This window comes from Gasterosteus aculeatus, chromosome 21 (genome assembly GCF_964276395.1).
Source record: "Gasterosteus aculeatus chromosome 21, fGasAcu3.hap1.1, whole genome shotgun sequence".
Lineage (NCBI taxonomy): Eukaryota > Metazoa > Chordata > Actinopteri > Perciformes > Gasterosteidae > Gasterosteus > Gasterosteus aculeatus.
In genome coordinates this window covers 14323042-14343068 of record NC_135708.1, presented here as the reverse complement: position 1 = coordinate 14343068, position 20027 = coordinate 14323042, and the positions used below count along the sequence as shown (strand labels likewise).

General features: G+C 44.7%; 1 protein-coding gene across 1 annotated transcript in view; it reads right to left on the bottom strand.

The window, feature by feature from the left end:
* Nucleotides 1-11468, bottom strand: part of dok6 (docking protein 6) — a 36115-nt gene extending 24647 nt beyond the window's left edge. Inside the window, exon 1 of the mRNA XM_040166540.2 lies at nt 11055-11468. Coding sequence (XP_040022474.1) covers nt 11055-11120 — 66 coding nt within the window. The 5' untranslated portion in view covers nt 11121-11468. The remainder of the gene's footprint in view (nt 1-11054) is intronic.
* Between the last annotated feature and the right edge of the window lie 8559 nt (nt 11469-20027).

Below are 20027 nucleotides of genomic sequence, written 5' to 3'. Positions count from 1 at the left end.
AAAAAAAAATAAATACATTTCCCACCGCATCTGAAATGTTTGGACATCCCATAATTCTGTAATTCGCCCCCAACTACAGCTGTTGGCTGGGTGGCGAGCCAGCCGCGCCCCAGTTAATCATAGATTACTTTATCTGGGCCATTCCAAATCCTCATGTGTAATGCAGTGCTACCTCAGCAGCAAGTAATCACTGCCCCCACTACAACCCCCCCCCCCCCCCCCCCCCCTCACCCTCACCCTCCTCAGTTTCTCTCCAAGCTTCATCCCTGTATCTCCGTATGCCCTTCTGTCATCACTCTTCTCTCTTCTGGGTTTCTCCTCCCCATTTATCATCTCTATGCATAATAATAATTTGATTGTACAAATACAATTTTAGCACCGTTATTTTCCCCTGTTGGCCGTGGCTAGGTGGCATCCAGCATTAAGGACAACAGGTTGCAGCTGTTTACTCAATAAGAGAGCAGTAAAGAAGGAAACATGAGAAGAAGAAGATGTGAAAATGGCCACGAGGTGGTGGAAGCAGCTGCTGAACAAGTGTTAGAATAGGTCAGCGCTAAAGAGGCCACTGGCTGCACCTCTGCACCCCCCCCATTAGGATTCATGGTGACTAATGCTCGTGGCTTGTGGTCAGAAGACTGAGCACTGATCCTGAATACTACCCTTCTCTGCATCGTCCACAAGAAGCCCTGCTCCCCACGGTGTGTGAGTGCAGGAGAAGTATTTCCACCGTTTGTAGAAACTGTGGGGAGAGGCAGGGACACGTTTGCACAGCACGAAAAATGCAGCCAAATTATTCTGAACGAGATGTAGGTCAATATTGAAGTTTTTCTTGCAGGTGTGAGGAAGTGAAGAGGAGCAGAGGGGGGGGGGGGGCTCATACTATGGTCAAACTGACAGAAGCTAGGGAAAAAAGGACAACACTGTAATCATAATCCCATAATGCAGCCATACACCTGTAAGAGGTTGGTTACTTCAGTTATTCCACCGTATAGTTGAGCCACTATTGATTGAGGTGAAGTTAAGGTTGGCAAAGCACTACTGGCAAAGGTAAACAAGGCGTCGCATGGGGTAAAACATGTCCACGGTGGGACACAACGATTGCCTGCTCTTTAAACCGTCCCTCATCCAAATCTCTTTATGTATTACAGCTTTATTCAGCAATCTTCTGCACACATACACACAAACACACACACACAGCAATCTCCATTTAAGCCGGGTACAAGGCTGAAGCGTTCACAGACAATAACACGCAAACAAAGACGGATTTAACTGTGGCAGAATACCCTCACCAACAAGCGGCCTGAGGCCACGGACAGGAAGCAACCATACGGAGAGCTGTTCTTTTTCCTCACGCCGCTGGGTGTCCTCCAGCGTGGCTGAATGTTGCACGAAATCCATAAGTGAAATCCTATGTGGTCTGCGTGCAGAAAAACGACATTTCGGTCTAGTTTTTAAGCAAAGGGTCATTTACCCCCTTTTTTTGCTGCAGAATTAGCACCCAAGTCAGGTGAGGGGCAAGACCGACTAGCCTCTGTGGGCAGAGAATACAAAGTAAGGGCAATGAAAGGAGCTCTTGCCCACAACAATGATGCAACTCCGCCAATTACCACTAGCGGACCCCCCCCCCATTATCATATTAATAAAGACTGTGAAACCGAATGAGGCACAGCCCCCGAAGCTACTACTCGCATGTTTAGCCAATATAATACGAAACGCAGAGTGTTTTCCAGCGTTTGTTATTTGGATTTCCTCAGAAGCCCTAAAAGCAGTAATCCTCATGCATTGGTGCAGCACCCTCCCCCCCAGGATTAATTCTAAAGAGGTACTCGCTCGCTGATGCTTGGCCTGCTTCTCTGTTACGGTTAGCCGGGAAATCGGAGGGTTCTGTGTCTGCAGCAACTAGCCCCCCACCCACCCACCCTCAACCAGAAAGGCGAGATTTGCCTAACGTGGAACTAACTCGACTCAAACCACGTTTGGTCTGCAAATCCAAGAGGATGCCGCGGAGTAGTAGGGAAATGAAGAAGAGCACTCCCATGTCAAAGAAAGGGTTGCGATGGAGTTGGTCATGTTGTTTTTGTCTCTTTTGTTTCCGCTGAAAGAACACGCTCCCTCGGAATAAGTGGGCTGTGATTCGGTGTCACCGTGTGTCTCGTTGAGGAATGCAATTATCACTTAGCCCAACAGACTGAGGTGTGAGCGAGCATTAGGAGGGGAGCTGGAGGGAGGGAGGGAGGGAGGAGTGTTTGTGTGTGAGTGCGGTAAAACCAGTGAATGTTGACGCCAATGTGTGCTCTCAACTTCAGACTTCCTTTCTTTAAAAGTCCCAATCTGCTGGGAAGCCTCACGGTTCATGATGGGTCAACATTTGTCATCAATATTAACAATTAAAACATCCAATCCTCCTCCAATTATTATTATTTATTTGTTTTATGACTATTAGGAGCCAATATACTCTCCATTATGAACCCTAGATGATCCGCTCAAAGTTCCACTGCCAAGGCTACTATTGTGTGCTCCATATTTATTTTGGCAAACCCTATCCAAAATGCATTCCCTAAATTATAATTCTTGGGAAAATATTAAAAGCCATTTAATGGAAAGGGGATCAGATTACCATGGCTGACACTCAAGGTCACTCCGGCTCATTACTGAAGCGAGTGCGAATTAAAAAAAGCATGCGGCTTTGCGTGCAACTTGAGCGTGTCATCGGCGACGTTTCATGTGAGCTCGGCAGGTACCAAACTGTCACCTCCTTACTATTAAAAGAACTCCCCTGAGATGGAGGGGGGAGTGAAGGCGAGCCGGGTGTACAAACATCTCAAAACAAACAGTCCTCCGACATAGATGGGTGCCTTCAGCTTTAATTCTTTTTAACTTTCACAAGGTCGAGTTTATTTTTATTTTCTAACAACACATTAATTATACACAGCCTGACAATTAGTGTCACATAAATAAGCCTTGTTTACTCCACAGTTAGGGCTAATTTACATTATTCAACAAGGCTCTTTGCTTGCAATTAAAGAAAATCAGGTGTAATATATATTTTTTTTTTGCAAGGCCATAATAATGTTTACCTATGGTGCATTGAGTAAATTAAGAACAAGCCCCTTAACACAAACAGACAAAGCTGCGGCTATCTTTGGCTGTGCCCTGTGCTGAATGTGCTTGGCAAGCGGGCTGATGAAAGGTAACAGCAGGAGAAGTACTCATTATAGATCGTGATTCAACTATGAAAAGGTAGGAGGGACATTCTTTTTATAGGAATAACTTCCCTTTTTGTACACAGTATTTAAAAAATCTGATTATCATGTGTGACCACTTATCCTTGAAGACCCGTTGCAGATCCTCTGAGTTGAACTTGGAAGCTGTTTCAGAGAAGAAGACTGAATCTGAATCTTTTCCAATTTTTAGTCATGTAACTTGACAGCACCGAAAAATAAAAATGGGGCTGCGGGATTTTACCCGACGCATGAAGACACATGTGCCAGTACACAATGCCCATGTACTGTATAGACACACACACACACACACACACACACACACACACACACACACACACACACACACACACACACACAGTGAGAGTGAGCTAAGCTGCACAGTGGAGCCCCAAGGGCTGGTCGGTTGATTAATGAGGCGAGGAAGGCGAGGAGAGGAGGATGAAGCAGAAGTGTTAATGGACCTATGATAGATTCCTCCAGGCATGGTGTTATATAGGTGAGCCTCCGGTGTATCTGCACGATCTATTACTAGCAGGTACTCTCAGTACCGCAGAGAGCCGTAAAGCCCCGGCCCTGCGTGGGAGGGGAAATATGTGAATCAGATGGACTGAATATGGCAAAGAAATACATTGATCCGTCAATATCACACAGCTGACTTTCCTCCACTTAAGAGGGAAAAAAAAGTAATGTAAGCAGGTGGAGGATCTTGATGATGCATCACATCACAAATTGCATTAATATGGTCTTAGTCTTAACTTCTAATATCGTTTTAGCTCTAGTTTTGGTCTCTACCAAGAGAGAGTGAAACAAAGCATTAAAGCCGTCAAACCACAGCAATGAGGCGGGGGGACGATTCTAAGTGGGCTCATCAAAACCAGTGACCCCCTCATGTGGTTGGTTGCATAGATCTAGTTAATGCTGCTTTAGATGATCTATGCTCGGTTATGTCTCGTGCACTGTAAATAGAAAAATAATGACTCCGAGTGGAAGAAAGATTTAAATGTGGTCGGACAACATGCTCGTTCTTTCTAGTTGGATTTTCAATCCATGGACAGTGACCCGTCGGGTGTCAGGGGGCAGGGTCTGCAGGGATTGGAAAGATTAAATAGCCATGAAGAGAGTCCTTTCTCGTTGAGCTGTGACTTCTGCCTCAATGGGATTAGGGAACTTTGCACTTTACAAAGCAGCTCATCAGAAAACATCGGGAACACAAAGCTGTTATGGACAGCGCCAGCTCGGTGTGACATGTTTTTGTGGATGGATTTCAGGCAGAGAGACAGCGAGGGGCGGGGGGGAGGAGGGTTGCTCGGATTAAAATAGGTGTTTTTGTGAGCGTGGGTAAAGAAAAGAGTGTTTTTTTTGTCTTTTTAACGTGCATTCCTTCATCAATACTAACAAAAACATTCTGTTAGGACAAAAAGCTTTTTTGATCATTAGGAACAATGGGAATAAATGATGTCAAATGTCCACGTGGGGTCCCGGGCCGAGATTTATTTATGAAAGGGACCATATAATCAAGGCCCATTTTTTTAATGAGAACTGTTGGTCCCATATTCTGCTCGGAATGCAATTCATCAGGGGCAATAAGAGCTGATAATTTGTCTTCAGGTCTTTGTCTGGTGGGGGAAGCTAAGGAAAACCAAAAGGAAGTGACCACGCGATGTATGGCCCTGCATACCTGTGAATTAATGCGCCCAGTCGAAAAACATCCATCACGAGAAGAGCTGAAAGTAGGCTACTGGCACCCACCAGGCACAAATAAAACCACAAACTAAAATCCTCCATCTGCTCAGGTTTCAATTTCTACTCGGCAATCACAAAGATGGAGCGGAGAACACGGCTAATTGTGGCCACCGGACGTAAAAATCGAATGATTTGTTAATTGCACACAACTGTCTTTCCTTGCGCGAGGCCCGGTCACATTCATCCACGTCGCTCGGAATTCTCCGACACGCGTCCGACTGCGTCGCTTCTACGGTCCCCTGACGAGTACAGTTCCTGGAGGGGGCGGGGGACACCTCCTGATATCGAGCATTCTGGGCGGCCTGTTAATAGTGAGTGCATGGGAGTGGCAAGTTCTTAACATCTAGGACAATGGATCCATTGTTTGGCACTTCTTTGCGTCTGTTTGTGCGTCCACATGTGGGGGGGGGGGGGGGGGGGGGCACACAGCCACACACCATTATAACACACGCCGTCCTCAAAAACCGCTCAGCGAGACAGAGTACTTATTAACTGTGGACAGAGGTGGGAGGAGAGCACCGCTGGGTCCAAGAAAGTACTCTAATACGAGTAATAACTCTTCACATAAAGGCTGGGAAAAGTTTATTATCAGCGTAAACTGCAAGCTAAGCATCAAGCTCAGGGATCGAAGGTGTGTCTGACTTAACATCTAAAACCCAAACTGAGAATAAATGGTTAGATATTGCTCTAAACTGTGGTATTTACATACTTAATTTATTTCACAGCAAATATTAAAGGATCTATCACTTCCAAATTCATCTCAAGAGTAGACATTCCCACAGAGTCATAATAGCCGGTAGGAGTACTACAAAATGTAATTTGATGTGTCAGTATGTACAATAAGTACTGTTCACTGCGGCATATTAAACTTATAACAAGCCCAGAGATGTTCCAATAAAAACTGGATAACAGCTGTTGGTTTTTTCACCCCTTAAACTACAGGTTATTTGCACCAAAACAAACAATATGCATTCTAGAGATAGTGAAATTGTTATCTTGTAAGAAAAAAAAGTGATTTGAAGCACCCAAATCCCTTCTGTAAATCTATAAACGGGAGTAACCCATATTTTTGCAAATGATATCCTCGTGTCTGGAAGATGAATAAAGTCTCAGTTTGCCGGCCTGATTATTTGTTTACTGATTATTTGTCTACAACCACGGTGGCTGATTGTATTTCATTCCTCATTCTGGACCAGACATAATGCATTTTTAATGTGTTTTCTGCTGTGAGATGTCTGTGTTTGACCGAGGCGCTCTCACGACGTCACTCCGATGGCACTAGAGTTCAGCTTCATGCTTTTAAGATTGTATTTTTGTTGTTGTGAATTGCATTAGCAGTCCATCCAATATTTTATACAGCATGTTTCCTTTTAAGATCTGAGTTAGTCTGTTGGTTTAAGGCTTTTTGGGGCTTGAGTGTTAAACCAGCTGTGCACTGGAATACAATGACGGTAAGCTTTTCATTTTAAGATGCGCAACAGCAGCTGCAGATCTGAAATTCATTTTACAAATCAAGTCTAGTTTCAAAATATCAACAGTGGGCTGCAAGGGGAATTGTGGGCTTTGCAATTAAAGTGTGTCCAAACTGTTAACTGGAACTGTATATGTCTGTATGAGGTAAAATCAGAATCTTCTGGTTCTATTTCCTTTGCTTATTTGTCGAGTTTTTGAAGGAACAATTTGCTTTGGTGAAATTCCTTTGGCATTAACATGGTGGTCAATTTAACAAGAATAACCTGAGTGTGAATCCGACGTGTGAAGTGCTCTGCGTTCTCCCAAAAATATTACTTTCTTTTTTCTTTTTTTTTTACCTCCGGGCCCACATCTAATCTACAGCTCCGTTTTGAAGTGTCACAACATGTTTGTGAATGAAGCGGCTGACTCACCAGCTGCAGACTGAAATTGACCATTTCAAGGCTCAAAGAAAAGTTGGACGGCCGGGGAAGGAAACATATTTGTTTAACAGTTGACCTTTTCTATTTACCACACTGGCGCTTAACCTGGGAAACATGTACCTGGTCGGAGACTGACGCACAAATTACCCAAAGGTCATGTTATTCAACTCGTCAGTGGAGACCGTGCACGCTGGTAGCATCCCTGAAAGGGAGAAACAGAGACCTGGTTTTCCTGCGAACAGACCCTGTTTTTTTTTTTGTGCATTTAGTTTATCTTCATGTCGTCAAAAAAACAATGTATGGTACAAGCCACAGGATTAAAATTAATTGCGAATCCACACTGTTCTCTGGCAGCACATTGTTTACTTGCTTGTCGGGTGCATGTGTGTGCGCCAATTCTTCACTGTTGAACGGTGCCAATTTGTGTGTGTGTGTGTGTGTGTGTTTGTGTGTGTGTGTGTGTGTGTGTTTGTGTGTGTGTGTGTGTGTGTGCGTGAGTGTGCCTTTGCACCGCGTCAGGGGGAATAGTCCGTTGGGGTTATGGAGGGTGCAGTGTGGGGCGATGAATGGTATGCTTTTGTGCTCAGTCTCTCAACTGTCTGCAAACCAGTGAAGGAGAGAATGGTGAGAGAAAAGGGGGATGAGGTAGGACATAGCCGAATAAAGAGGAAGAAGACTTACAATGGTGGGGGGGGGAGGCGGGGGCGCCGTAGTGTGGGGAGCACAGGTGAGACAACAGGGTGGAGGAGGTGAGGAAGAGGAAGGGACGTGTGAGAAAGGAAAGTAGAGAGTGAGCACTTGTGCTTTTAGGGACACTGCACCGTTGTCTCTTCAGCCAACAAAAGAGACAAAGCCGTTGGCTATAAAGTAGGAAATCGTTGCCATTCATGTCGGTAGAAAGAGAAAAAACAAGTGTTCCCGGTGAAAAAGTAACCGGAGGAGAAGGTGCTCCGGCTGGTAGTTTTGATCACTCAGAAGAACGTGGAACTGACCTCGCGGCCTTAACCTTCACACTCAATGGGGTTTTGGAAATGAGCCAATCATATTGACAGATGCTGATGAGTTCAGGCGGAGCTGTTGGTCCGGACACTTTAATATCGCATGAGGAGAACCATTCAACTGTACTACTTTTCTAATAAAAAATAAAAAAGAATGTATAATGCATTTTAAATGGCACAGCATTATAATAGCTGGTGGGAGCATTAGAAGGTCAACTGCGATGCAAAGTCTTGATATGTGATATTTGAAAGACCTTTAAAGCACTAAAGAAAACATTAAAAAACCATCACATGGGGTGGAAAACACCCGGGACCTTTCTCTCCTAAAAGTGAGATGGTTCAATCTGACGGGCAGGGCTGGGTTTTCACTCTTTGTACTTTTATGATTTACCTGTTTGAAATGGGTCTGTAAAGCTTAACATCAAAAACTATCAGAAAAGGAAAGATGCAATCTGAAGCTTAGCTCACTACGATTGTGAACAGAAGGTTCTGGGTTTTGGACTGTTGTTGGACAAGACTGCAGAGGAAGTAAATTTGGCTTTAAAAGTCTATTCAACAAAGCAAACAATTAACCATGAAAGGCAGAGAATTGATGAGCAGATTAAGTAAATCGAATATGCACTAATTTATATATAGCTTAAGAATGTGACCATTTGATGCCAGTAAAGCTATCTACTGTTACATTGTAGATCTTGTTTACTCCTTTAAAGAGAGAGATCCTTATTTGAAGTAGAATCATTTTAGAACATATATTCAGGAAGTTTGATTTAGGAGTGGAATGGATTAAACAATACGTTTATCAGTAGACAAACCAAACTATTTATCTGTCCAAATTATGATGATTGCTATGTCATTTGGTAACAAATGTCTAAATAAGAAGGTTTGCCTTTTATATAAAAGTATGTTTTGGGGGGGATTTGGGAATTTGGGGCGGTAGATTTTCTTTTTTTTCTGACATCAAACGGATTAAGATGTCATCAATTAATTAAAGCATTATAATATATTAAAAGTTAATCAAATTAATATTTAATTATGACTCTTTATGCTTTAGTTTTGTCTCAGGCATTAATAAATCTTTCACTTATAAAAGTATACGGTCTTGAAAAAGGTATTGTTGTGGCATCGATAGTGAAACAAAAATTTCCTTTCACAGAATATTGAAACATTTAAACTTGAATCAGCCCCAGCGGCACGATGGACCATTAGAATCCTACAATGTGTTTTACGTTTGGCTGCATTTTAGTGACGAGGAATCCTAAGAGGCAAAAAGGCCTTTGCATCTGCTCTCAATGATACAAAATCATCTGCTTCCTTCTGCTTTGACTCTGTTCAGCATTTCAAGGGTCTCTTCACAGCCAAAATCATTATTTAGCCGTGCAGTCGAATGTGCTGCCTACCATCACGCCACAAAATAGCAATCACACCTCTAAAATTCATCCATTTGTTCCAGATGTGTATTTTTTTCTCCAGTGAGCCCACGCACTTGTTACACATTCAGATTGTCATCTCCCCCTCGAAACACTTGAAATTAAGCCATTTAACAACGATTCAGTGTTTCCCCCCCCCACCGTAGAACAAAAAACTAAACAGGCTTCTATTGGCCCACACAAATACCTTATTGCTGCTTCCATTTGGCCGGCTTGTCCTCTCTAACTGATTCAGAATGACAATCGGCCTGGAATAACTAACCCCAGCGTGGACGGATAAACCCTTTCCTCTCTTCCCACACCGGGGCCCTCGGAGGCCATCACAGCGGGGTATTTTTTTCGATGATGAAACGGCGGCGAGCGGTGGAGGGCTGAGGGAGTGGGCGATCAGGACACAAACTGTTATTCTCCACACACGCAGCAGGATGAGATGCAGAGCTGGCAGAGCTACAGCATCCATACCTCGCGCACAGCCAACGCAGCGTGCATCCTCAGTTTGCTTTCTAAGTCAAACACACACACTCCATCTTTCTCTGAATGCATCTGGCTAACAGCATATGAAAGAAGTAAATAAACTGAGCCGACTGTATGCGAGCAAACTAATTAGCACGTCAACAAGAAGCAAACGTCCTTTAGGGGCTGCACTCACTCGACTCACAGTGGCTCTTAAACAGCGGTTGAAGGCAACCGTTGAGCGCTGCAAAACAATAGTGGAATAACGGCGATGAAGCCAGGTGATGATGTGAGGAGGCAGACATCATTAGCCTCCATCGCCACACTTCATCAAAGGAGAGGGAGTGTTGGCCGCGCTGTCGGCGCAATGAGCTGGAAGCATGAACAAAAGCAGATGGCTTTATGAGTCAGACAATAAGGCGCTTGTGATTGAATATATATATATATATATATATATATATATATATATATATATATATATATATATCATTCATTCATTCATTTCAATTTAAGCAGTCAAGCCATTTTTCTACGTGCTGTACATCAATGGAAATCCATTATCAAGGCGGGTTGAAGGGTCGCCATCACACCCAAATCAGCTGGATTTCCCTGAGACTTTTTTGGTGCTCAGGATAACTCATCATTACCGAGCAAAAGTACAGTAGGGCTGCGACTGATAATGGGCTGATGACAACGTGTATAGTGTTGCTATTCTGTTCTACGTCCTCGGATCCATAAAGCACTTTGTTAATTGCCCCATATAACGAGAGTCATCTTATTAGAGTCAGTTATTCTGTGGTTAATGATCTCAGTTTGCTTCTTGTTATAGCATTTGTAACTCCCTTATATTGGTAGTTCGACCCTTTATTTCTTATACAACTACATTTATAGTTTACCAGCGTTTGGTCTGTTTGTAACCCAACACATCGCAACGAAACAGAATCACACACAGACATAACTTTCTCACTGAAAAAAAAAGAAAAACAAAGTTTCACGCTAGAGATTCATAATAAAGATGAGAATGAGATTTCCAACGGCATCGACTTGGACACCGGCCGTCCATCATCTGCATCTCTGTGTGCAGAAGAAGTGTGATCTATCCCGGGGAACTGGGAGGAACTTGGCCGCCGCTCCGAGCTCTGTTTTCTCCCCCCTCGGAGAGCTCGCAGCAGGACGGCCGTCTATGGAGCAATTAGAGCCTCCTTTCTTTATCCAGCGGCCCCCGGTGCTTTAACCACGGCGAACAACTGGACCTCCTCCACCTCCTCCTCCACCACCTCCACCGCGCCAGACAGCAAGTGCAACAGTACTCACCCCCAGCTTCTTACTCCGTATCCTGACGTAGCCCTGTTTGACTATGTCGTTGAAGTTGGAAGCCATGGTGAGGAGGAGGAGGAGGAGGGGGGGGGGGGTAGCTTCCTGCTCGAGGTTTTTAAAAATAGATATATCAATAAATAAAAATAAAACAAAGTAGCCTTCTTTTTTTTCCGGTCAGGGAAAGCGATAACGTGTTGAGTTGAGGTTCGGTCGGTGAGACATCCGGCGGCAGCGGAGCGGGCGGTGGGAAACCTGCTGCGGCGTCAGCGCTCACGCTGCCCGGCTTCAGCGGCGCGATCCATCCGCTCTGGAGGAGGGAGATACCGTCCGTCAGCTGATTCACTTGAGGAGGAGGAGGAGGAGGAGAGCACGGGGAGAGGCGCGCTTCCTGGACCACACCATCCCCGAAACAGCGAGGGGGGGTGGGGGGGTTGTGTGGGGGGGGGGGGGGGGGGGGGGAGTGGGCGTATGTTCAATTTTGAAGAAAAAAAAAGTAACTTATTGCTCTGAAATGTATTGATTTATTGAACTCTTTATTATATGTGCTGATTCAAATGACTCATGAGTCCAGCATCGGCCACTATGAGCTAACTGTCTGGTATTGTTTTCTGTATTTATCTGTTTATTTGTTTGGTAGGGAAACAGTAAATAAAATAACATCAAATGCAAAACGTAAACACGCTGGAGTTTTAGTAAGAATGTTCATTTTCACGCATAGTCCCTATGATGGGAACAAAAACGGAAGCAAGTGGTACAAATACACCGTACTTAAGTAGATCTTCAAGTTAAAAGATCCAGCTGTGGTTTTCCTATTATCCTTCTTTCAGATGGTCTTAAATTGGATCATGTAGGGCTCTTTATTATAATAACATAATATAATAAGTGGACTAAACCGTGGAGGGTAAAGTGGACACATAGACCCTGCAGTCACCCATCCAACAGGATATGTTCTGCTTAATTCTGCCAGATGTGGCTATCAATCGACGTTGATGTGCTCCGCTCGGTCATTTGCAACACTCAACATCGGTTGTAGACTTCTTTTTTAGTAAGTTTCCCAATGTGACTTTTGTGATAAACGTTAAAATTCTGCCTCCTATACGAAATGTTCAAAGACAAAACACAGCCTAGTGTTTGGACTAAATTGCAGAACAGTTTCTTACATTTCCTTTTGATCATTATTACCCGTCTGAATATGAATAGCATTTCCATATTATCACCAGACAGAGCAGTAATAAAGAAATACAATTGCCTGCATGGGAGCACCGTGTTTCATCATTGTTAGGTGGCCTTGACTTGATGTTGTTTGATTTCTTGAATAATAAAACCGGCTCGTCCGGTAAAGGATCAAATGGATTGTAAAGCGAAGCAGGCTGCACAAAGCCTTCAACCACTGCCTGCGGCTTGTATATATGTTGATACAATGCTGCAGATTGGCAATCAAAAAGATCTGAAAATGGGGGCACAGGAACACATTTTGATCCCTGCCAAAGCTGTAATCCTGATCGGGATGCAGAGAGAGGCGTAACTCCGGATGTGCAATCGCAGAGAGTGAAATCCTGGGTAAAGGGAGCAGATGGCTCAGGTATATCGATACAAGGGTCTGCCATTACTTATGCTGATTAAAATGTGGAAAGAGATGGCTTATGTAAAACAGTTATATAAACAACTTCAGCAATACCTCCTCGCAGATTTCCTTTATTTCCCCCTCTTCAATCTAACAAAAGGACAGCGGCGTGAATTAATGAGACACTATCAGAAAACAGATAAATGAGGACACAGATATTCTATCTCACCTAGCTCTTCACAATTACCCCGTTGCTCATACTGATGTACTATTTGTTGCACTGAGAGAAAATGTAATCCGCTGTGAAACACTGGGGCTTTTGTTGAGTTGCCGGGTAGACGGCTGCCACGCCGTCGAGTGCTTCCTGTCAAAGTGTCGGCTTTGGAACACAGAGGTAAAACGCCACGGCTGTATTGTCTGTCCTGACTGTTCATCACATCCAGCGAGCTGCCGCCCCTCCGACAAAGCAGCTTGACTTTGATAGTCTTTGCGTCTCCGTGGAAGTGTCCTCAAATTTCAGACTTGTCAAACTTGTTTTGTCTTTGTAATCCTCTTTGTTCAACGCGGCCCCCTCCCAACCCGAAGCCGCCTCGTCGTCCTCCCTCTACGGAAACCGACGCTGACGGCTTTTGATTGCACTAAATATTGAGCTCTGGTGTCATTACAGAGAGATGTCCTAGTTTTTTGGGGGGGGAAGTAATTTCCCGCCGCCTTACGGAACCGACAACCAGTCCGGTCCCCCAGTCGGTGGCAGGTAGAGGGGCACAAACCAACATATGGCCCCGACGGGGGTCAAACACAGGGGGGGTGGGCGACCTCCATCAAGGTCAAGAGCAAAGCAGCAGATAGCTGCTGAGCAGCAGGAAACAACTCTTGGTCCGATATGGGCAATTTATCAGGTATTGACCTCATACTCATCACCATTTTTCACAGACGTTCCGCATCGCATATCCAAGTCCCACCACGTCGATGATGATTAATACCGGGAAAACCGTGCTGCTCATGGAAAAAAGTACATCATCCATTAAAGCACTTAAGCGTTCAAAGCAGGAACCTCTGAATAATTGACTTAGTTACAGCGGAGCGAAGCAAACTTTTGATGGTTTTGATGGTCCGGTGAAATACTCAAATTCCCTTTTTGCATTAGAAGCTTTGTTTGTCTCATTGCTCCTTGGCAAACATTTACAAGTACGAGCGGCTAAATAATTAACACATTCTAAGAAGATAAGCAGGGGTGAATGCTTGGAAGCGGGGGAGAGCCAGTGAGAGAAATGCTTCCACTCTTCGTTGTTTGCCAGGTAAGCATTTTTACATGTGGGCGGAGGAGTGAAAATAGAGATCACACAGGCAGAGTTATGGTAATGATCCGCTTCGGGTTCTTGTGCTCAACCTTTTTACAGCAACCCGTATCAGCCTGATATGTTAATAGGCACAATGGGATTTGGGTTTGATTAAATGTCAATGCCTGAAGGGAAAGTGTGGAAAGAGAGAGAGAGAGAGAGAGAGAGAAAAAAAAAAACTAATTTCTCAGAATAAGAGATGTGGGCTGCTCGGAGCTCAGTGGGCCTTTTGCCGTCCAAGGAATACATTGGTTAGTCACACAATATAGGACAGCTAAGGTTGTGTATATTCCCAGAGGATTGAGCCCTGGCATGTTTGCGATTCACTCCACAACAGCTGAGAGTAAAAGTAGTCGGAGGGCCGATCTGTCCTTCTCCAGAAGGTGAGTCGACCTTTCACGACTGTCCATAATTGTGAAAAAGAACACCACGGGTAAACTGTGACGCCAACGATCCGTGGTAATGGGGGAGGACGAATGAAAGTGAGTGAGGGGAATCACGAAGAATGATGCAGATGGGACAAATGTGAAATTAGCAAGAGGATGGAAAAGGAGTGGCCCGTTGTCGGGGAAAGGCTGCGTACCTCCTGCCGGTTCGACCGAGTCTCTGTGTCCTAAATTGGGGTCCATCTTGTGCGACACTTCCCTGGATCTCTGGAGAGGCAGCTGTTGCTGTGGCGTTTCTCATAGAAAACAACCGGCGGGGCGGCTGAATCCATCACACTCGGCTCCTCTTGGAAGTCAGGAGGAGTAAGATGGGTGCCTCCCCCCACTGCCACAAGAGCGATGAGACACAGCTCTTCCTTCCGTGCCACGCGGGTAATTGGGAAACCAGAGGCAGAATTCATAGTGTGGAGGGAAGGAGGGAAGGAGGGTCTGGCCTTGGATCACTGACCAGGTCCTTCATCTCATTCATCCTAATCTTCTCTCATAGTCAGAAACGCTTGATGAATTAAAGCCCCAGGTCTTTTGGATTATTTTTTATCTCTTGGAGTTATTAATCAGACTGCATTTTATCTTTTTAATTCAATTTCACTTGATGAAACCCTGATTAAGTCAACGCATTATTATTTAAAAAAAGACTCAAATGACGTCCGTGCTTCTTATAAACCCAATAATTGAAATAGTATGTTCCTTGATGATTTTCCCTTTCTCCTGTGGCCTTCACAGTGGGGCTCTACTACAGAAGAGCTTCCATGAAGCCGGTACGGATTCATGCAGAAGGACATCACAGCAAGGCGAATGCTACATTTCGAGAGGGTGTTATCCAGGGCCTGGATCTCACAGTGCCAACCCAAACCTCGAGCTCTCTGAAGACTGGGTAATTATACATTAATCAACACATGTGGTGCCGTGTCTCTCCCCACAGCCCCCCATCACCCCCCCGCGCCAATAAGGGGAGTGGAGACAGACAAGCGTGACTAATGTGTAATGTAATGTGCCCTGTAGAGGGCAATATTGTCTGCTGTGGAAGGGGGAATACTTTGAACGGGCTCATGAATGTCTTGATGTTTCTACTCGATGACAGTGAGATCTCTGTACTCTTCAGTAATCTAACAAGGTGGATGGAGGAGCAACATATGCGTTGTATAATATAAGTTCAGTCTACAGCGTGTGTTGGGGATTTAACGCACGTTGTGTTATCCTAAATGGAAACCTTTTTACTTGCTCAGTTAAAGGAGATGTCTTCATCACGGGGCAGCTCATTTAATGTGTCAACAAATGTTCAGCTGCAGCTTCATGGATTTCTTTGCAAGAGGTGCCCGTCCTGTCCCCCGACTACGTGTAAAAACAGTTTTGAACAAACATGATCAGAAAAGCAGAGCTTCAAATTTGGCTAAATCTGCTCCCCGAGAGCTGCAGGTTATTGGCTTCCTTATTTAATCTGACAGATTTAATATAAAACAGGTGATGCCTGTGCTTCTCTCAATGGCCGTGGCTTGTGGGCCCTTCTTCGGGATTGGCAGAAGCACATGACTCCGGTGCTCACCGTCCAGGTCGGGACAAAGCTACTCTTTTACCTCCAGGGCCCGCTTCACAACGGCCCGTGTGTGAGCATGGAAAAAGAGTGGAAATCAAACCTCCTCTGTAAATACACGAAAGGTCTGAGATGACGTCAGAGTCCGGGGACGGCCTCCTTCGTGATTTTGCGGCCTGTTGCCGACGCCTGATCCGTTGCAGCTCTTGTTGCACTCTTTGCTCCCTCACCATGATCCCAACATTAATACGACCAAACCCTTCTGCTATGATTGTGTTCGGCGTGTGTCATCCGCTGGTCGTAAGTCTGGTGACTGAACGATGTTGTGCAGACAGCTACGAAAGTCAAATATTAATTAAACTAATTTTGATGTAGTTTACTGCGAGCTTTTGTTTTTCTATGGTGTGCTCTTGGCCGAGGACTCATCCCGCTTTATTGTTCTCGTATTATGACTGACTGCAAAGAAGTGTGCACATCTAGCACGCATGGCCTTATTGTTTGGCCATGATCCTCAACTTGACTGTATGTAGCTTTTTCCAGAGTGTTCCTTGATGTCTTGCCAGGCCTCTTCGTCTCTGGTTCTGTTCTTCCTCGACATTTATTTTTGCAAACAAGTGTTTGTTTTACTAGCAAAAGCATTGCAAACGTGTCTCTGATAGGCAGGGCTCTTTGAAACACAGTCCCTTTTCTCTGTTATTCATGGCTTTGAGTGGGAAGATTGATGCCACATTCCTGAGCTAGTTTTGTTTTTAATATTATCATTAATTCAATCACATCTGGGGGATAAACAGGACATCTCGGCTATGCATCTAACCGGTAGAAACGTGTTCTGCTTAAGGAAGACTGCTATAAACATTGATGAATTATCTGAGGGCTAGCTGGTGGACTTTAAATGTGGTCCAAGCACTTGCATGCCTTCAAAGAATAGGTATGAGTTGTTTTTTTGTCCAGATGATGTGGATGGGTCATTATTTATCCTTGAGGGACAGATCTAACAGCAGCGCCGTCTGGGAGGCAGCCAGCCCCTCCTGGAGAGGTTCTGTAAGCACAACTTTCCCCTTTCCACAGTTCCTGTTTTTACATGTGGCTCACATCTGTATCCAGAGCATAAAACTGCTTCACTGACACCAATTTATACAGGAACAAATATGAGTGTTAGTGTCTTATGTTGTGTGTCAAATTGTTGACGATAAATCATCTGATGGACAGCCCCCCCACCCCCCATTGGTAATAAAGTGTTTGAAATATGGCTGTTGTCCTGTCTGACAAAACTAAGATGAATGAATATGTTTATTATTGTCTGCATACACTTATGTCTGTGTAGATGACAGCACGGTGGCTTAAATGTCAATATGTAGATGCACATTACTGTGCGTTGCATTCTATGTCCAGAGTTGCGTTGCCAGATGTTACCTGTGACCAAACTAATTTTGCAGGACCGGGCGCTCACATGTTTTCTAATCTAATTCATCTAATCAAACGAAGGAGCTTTTTCTCTTAGAAAGCCCATTTATTCATGAAAAGTGGGGGTTTTATGATCCGTCGAAGTCTCTTGCAATTAACCTGGAACATCAAGTCTGAGTTGCTGACATCGTGCAGCTGCTCTCCAATAGCATTGTATTGTTCCAGGATTTAGTGTGCCGCACTAAAGCTCACCCTGCAGATTATACCAACATACGATAATCACTATTATTGATTATTCTAGTGATTATCAAGTATCAGCGTAAACATCTTGCATTAGAAGTCACCATCTGAATGGTCTTCAGCACCAATTCGACTGCATGTTAAAAGATTTTTCAATTTCATGTCAAGTAGATGGGTGGGTTTGTCACAGCAGAGTCCGTTGGTAATGAATGTTTATTATAAATCAACTGTCTCAAGATTTTTCAGAGGTCTTGTTTTAAGAGCACAGAGGCCTAAAATAACTCAATAATTATGAGTCACCTTGCCACTCAGGAAAGGCTTATTTTTTTCTCCACCAAAGTACCCACTCCATCTTTGCAAAAACACATTTATAGTGTGGCTATGTACATGTAATATTTTTGGATCATAAGGGTAAAAAACCCCACTCCCTGTCAGATTTTATGTTTTGTTCATCTGCCAAAGTAAAGGTTTGACAAGAAGGAACACAGTCATTACCACTGGCAACCATAACTTTTCACCCTGGAGCCGACGGCTTCCCTGACTGCGCCGCTGCTATCGGATTCCCATCCAACCGTAGTGGACAGGCGGCTCCGACAGAGCGCATAGACAAACAGGTGACCGAGTTAAAAAATACAATTAGACCCAAATATAAAGCACATGCGCACACACACACACACACACACACACACACACACACACACACACACACACACACACACACACACACACACACACACACACACACATACACATGTCTACAGCACAAACAAATTCAAAAAACACATTCAAACTGTCTGCCTCGCCTCTCTCGCTCCCTCTCCTCAGGTGTATATATGGGCTCATTGACACCGTCTGCCAGTCTGCTGCCATGCAGCGCCACATTTAGCCCCGCAAGAAGTGCCAGACTGCAGCCGAGCAGAGCACAGTGAGGAGGTTATTAATGGCCTTCCTTATTTTAAACGACAGTGTGCAAACACTGGTGGCACCATGCAGACCTTGCGAGCTGCAAGCGCGTCTTTCATCCCATCTGTCTTCACCGTACTCCTTGGCCCTAATGGGCCGGCGGCTGTCGCTGTGTCAGTTTTTTTTTTTTTTCACTGACACACCCTTGTCTGTCCGGCGGGTCGCACATGAAGGAACGCAACGATTCCCCACTATAAATTGATGGGTTGCTCCTCTTGGTTAAATATTGGAGATTTATGGCGCATTATTTTTAAACTAAAAGTTGTCCAACTTGTATGTTGCATTGTTATTTTGAACTTTGAAAGTTAGGAAAAGATCCCATTGAGGGAATCAAAACATTCCGCTGCTTTCTCAAGCCTTCACGTTATCTCCCCGCCCTTTTCCTATGTCCCCCCTCCTTCACTACCCTCCTTATCCTCTATACCTTTCATTCTTCACAGCCCCTACCACCTATCACCACACCCTGCTGTGAGTTTTGACATCTGTCTGATGTATGCCTCTCTTTTCTCTCACAGGACCTTGGCTCACATGGGCAGCCTATCAATCACCGCGCAGCCCTTTCTCCTGCACAGCCCGGCCAATCACCGGTGATTGTGTTTGAAACAAATGCAACGTGCCCGAGCGTAAATGAGTTGAACGCTTGCACGCATATTTGAACACGACGTTGTTTCGGTGCTTTTGGTCGACGGTATTGTCCGCCTGACGCCGTACAGGATGCCAACCTCGTGCAGAGACGCGTGCACAGTTATCTCCCCTTTCCCATGGTTCTAGCCCAGGAAGTTGTTTTCCACATGTTGTGAGGGTCAAAGTGAATGTAGCATGTACTCCACCACATGCCCAAATAAACCTGCCAATGAAGATAGATGTGTGATTACGGGAACCCACACGTACACCCATAAAAGTCATTCAAAATTGATTTAGGATGATTGGATTCATATTGTGTCACTGACCCGGTGGCATCATGTAAGATTAAGTAGCACTTGTCTGCGCAATAACAAAGACTGGCAGTCCGATGTTACAGCCAGTTGGCGCCCTCCAGACATCATAACAAGGCCATGGTGGAACCCGTTATGCATCGGTCATCTCGCTCCATTGCCGCTCAAAAGCAAATGAGGAGTGACGACTCAGCTCCCTGGCGACGGAGCCGAAGAGGGAAAGCGGGGACATTTAAAATAAAACACTTCCGCTCTCCAAGGTTCGGATGAAGAAAAGAAACGGTATGAATATCAGGTGGGACAGGGGGGGGGGGGTGGCCACATCCTGTGAGACTCTGACATCGACAATGGGGGCTTCTCCTTCAAACGAAGCAATGTATCTGGATGGCCGGGGGATTGGGTTCAGTTGTCATCCAACCACCAAAATCAACCACTTCAGTGACTCCCTGCGGTACTTTGATCTTAGGCTCTGAAAGCGTATCCAGTGGGTAAGAGCAGATGTGAAATGACTCATTGGCAATGAGGTTTTAGAGCAGATTGTCAGCTT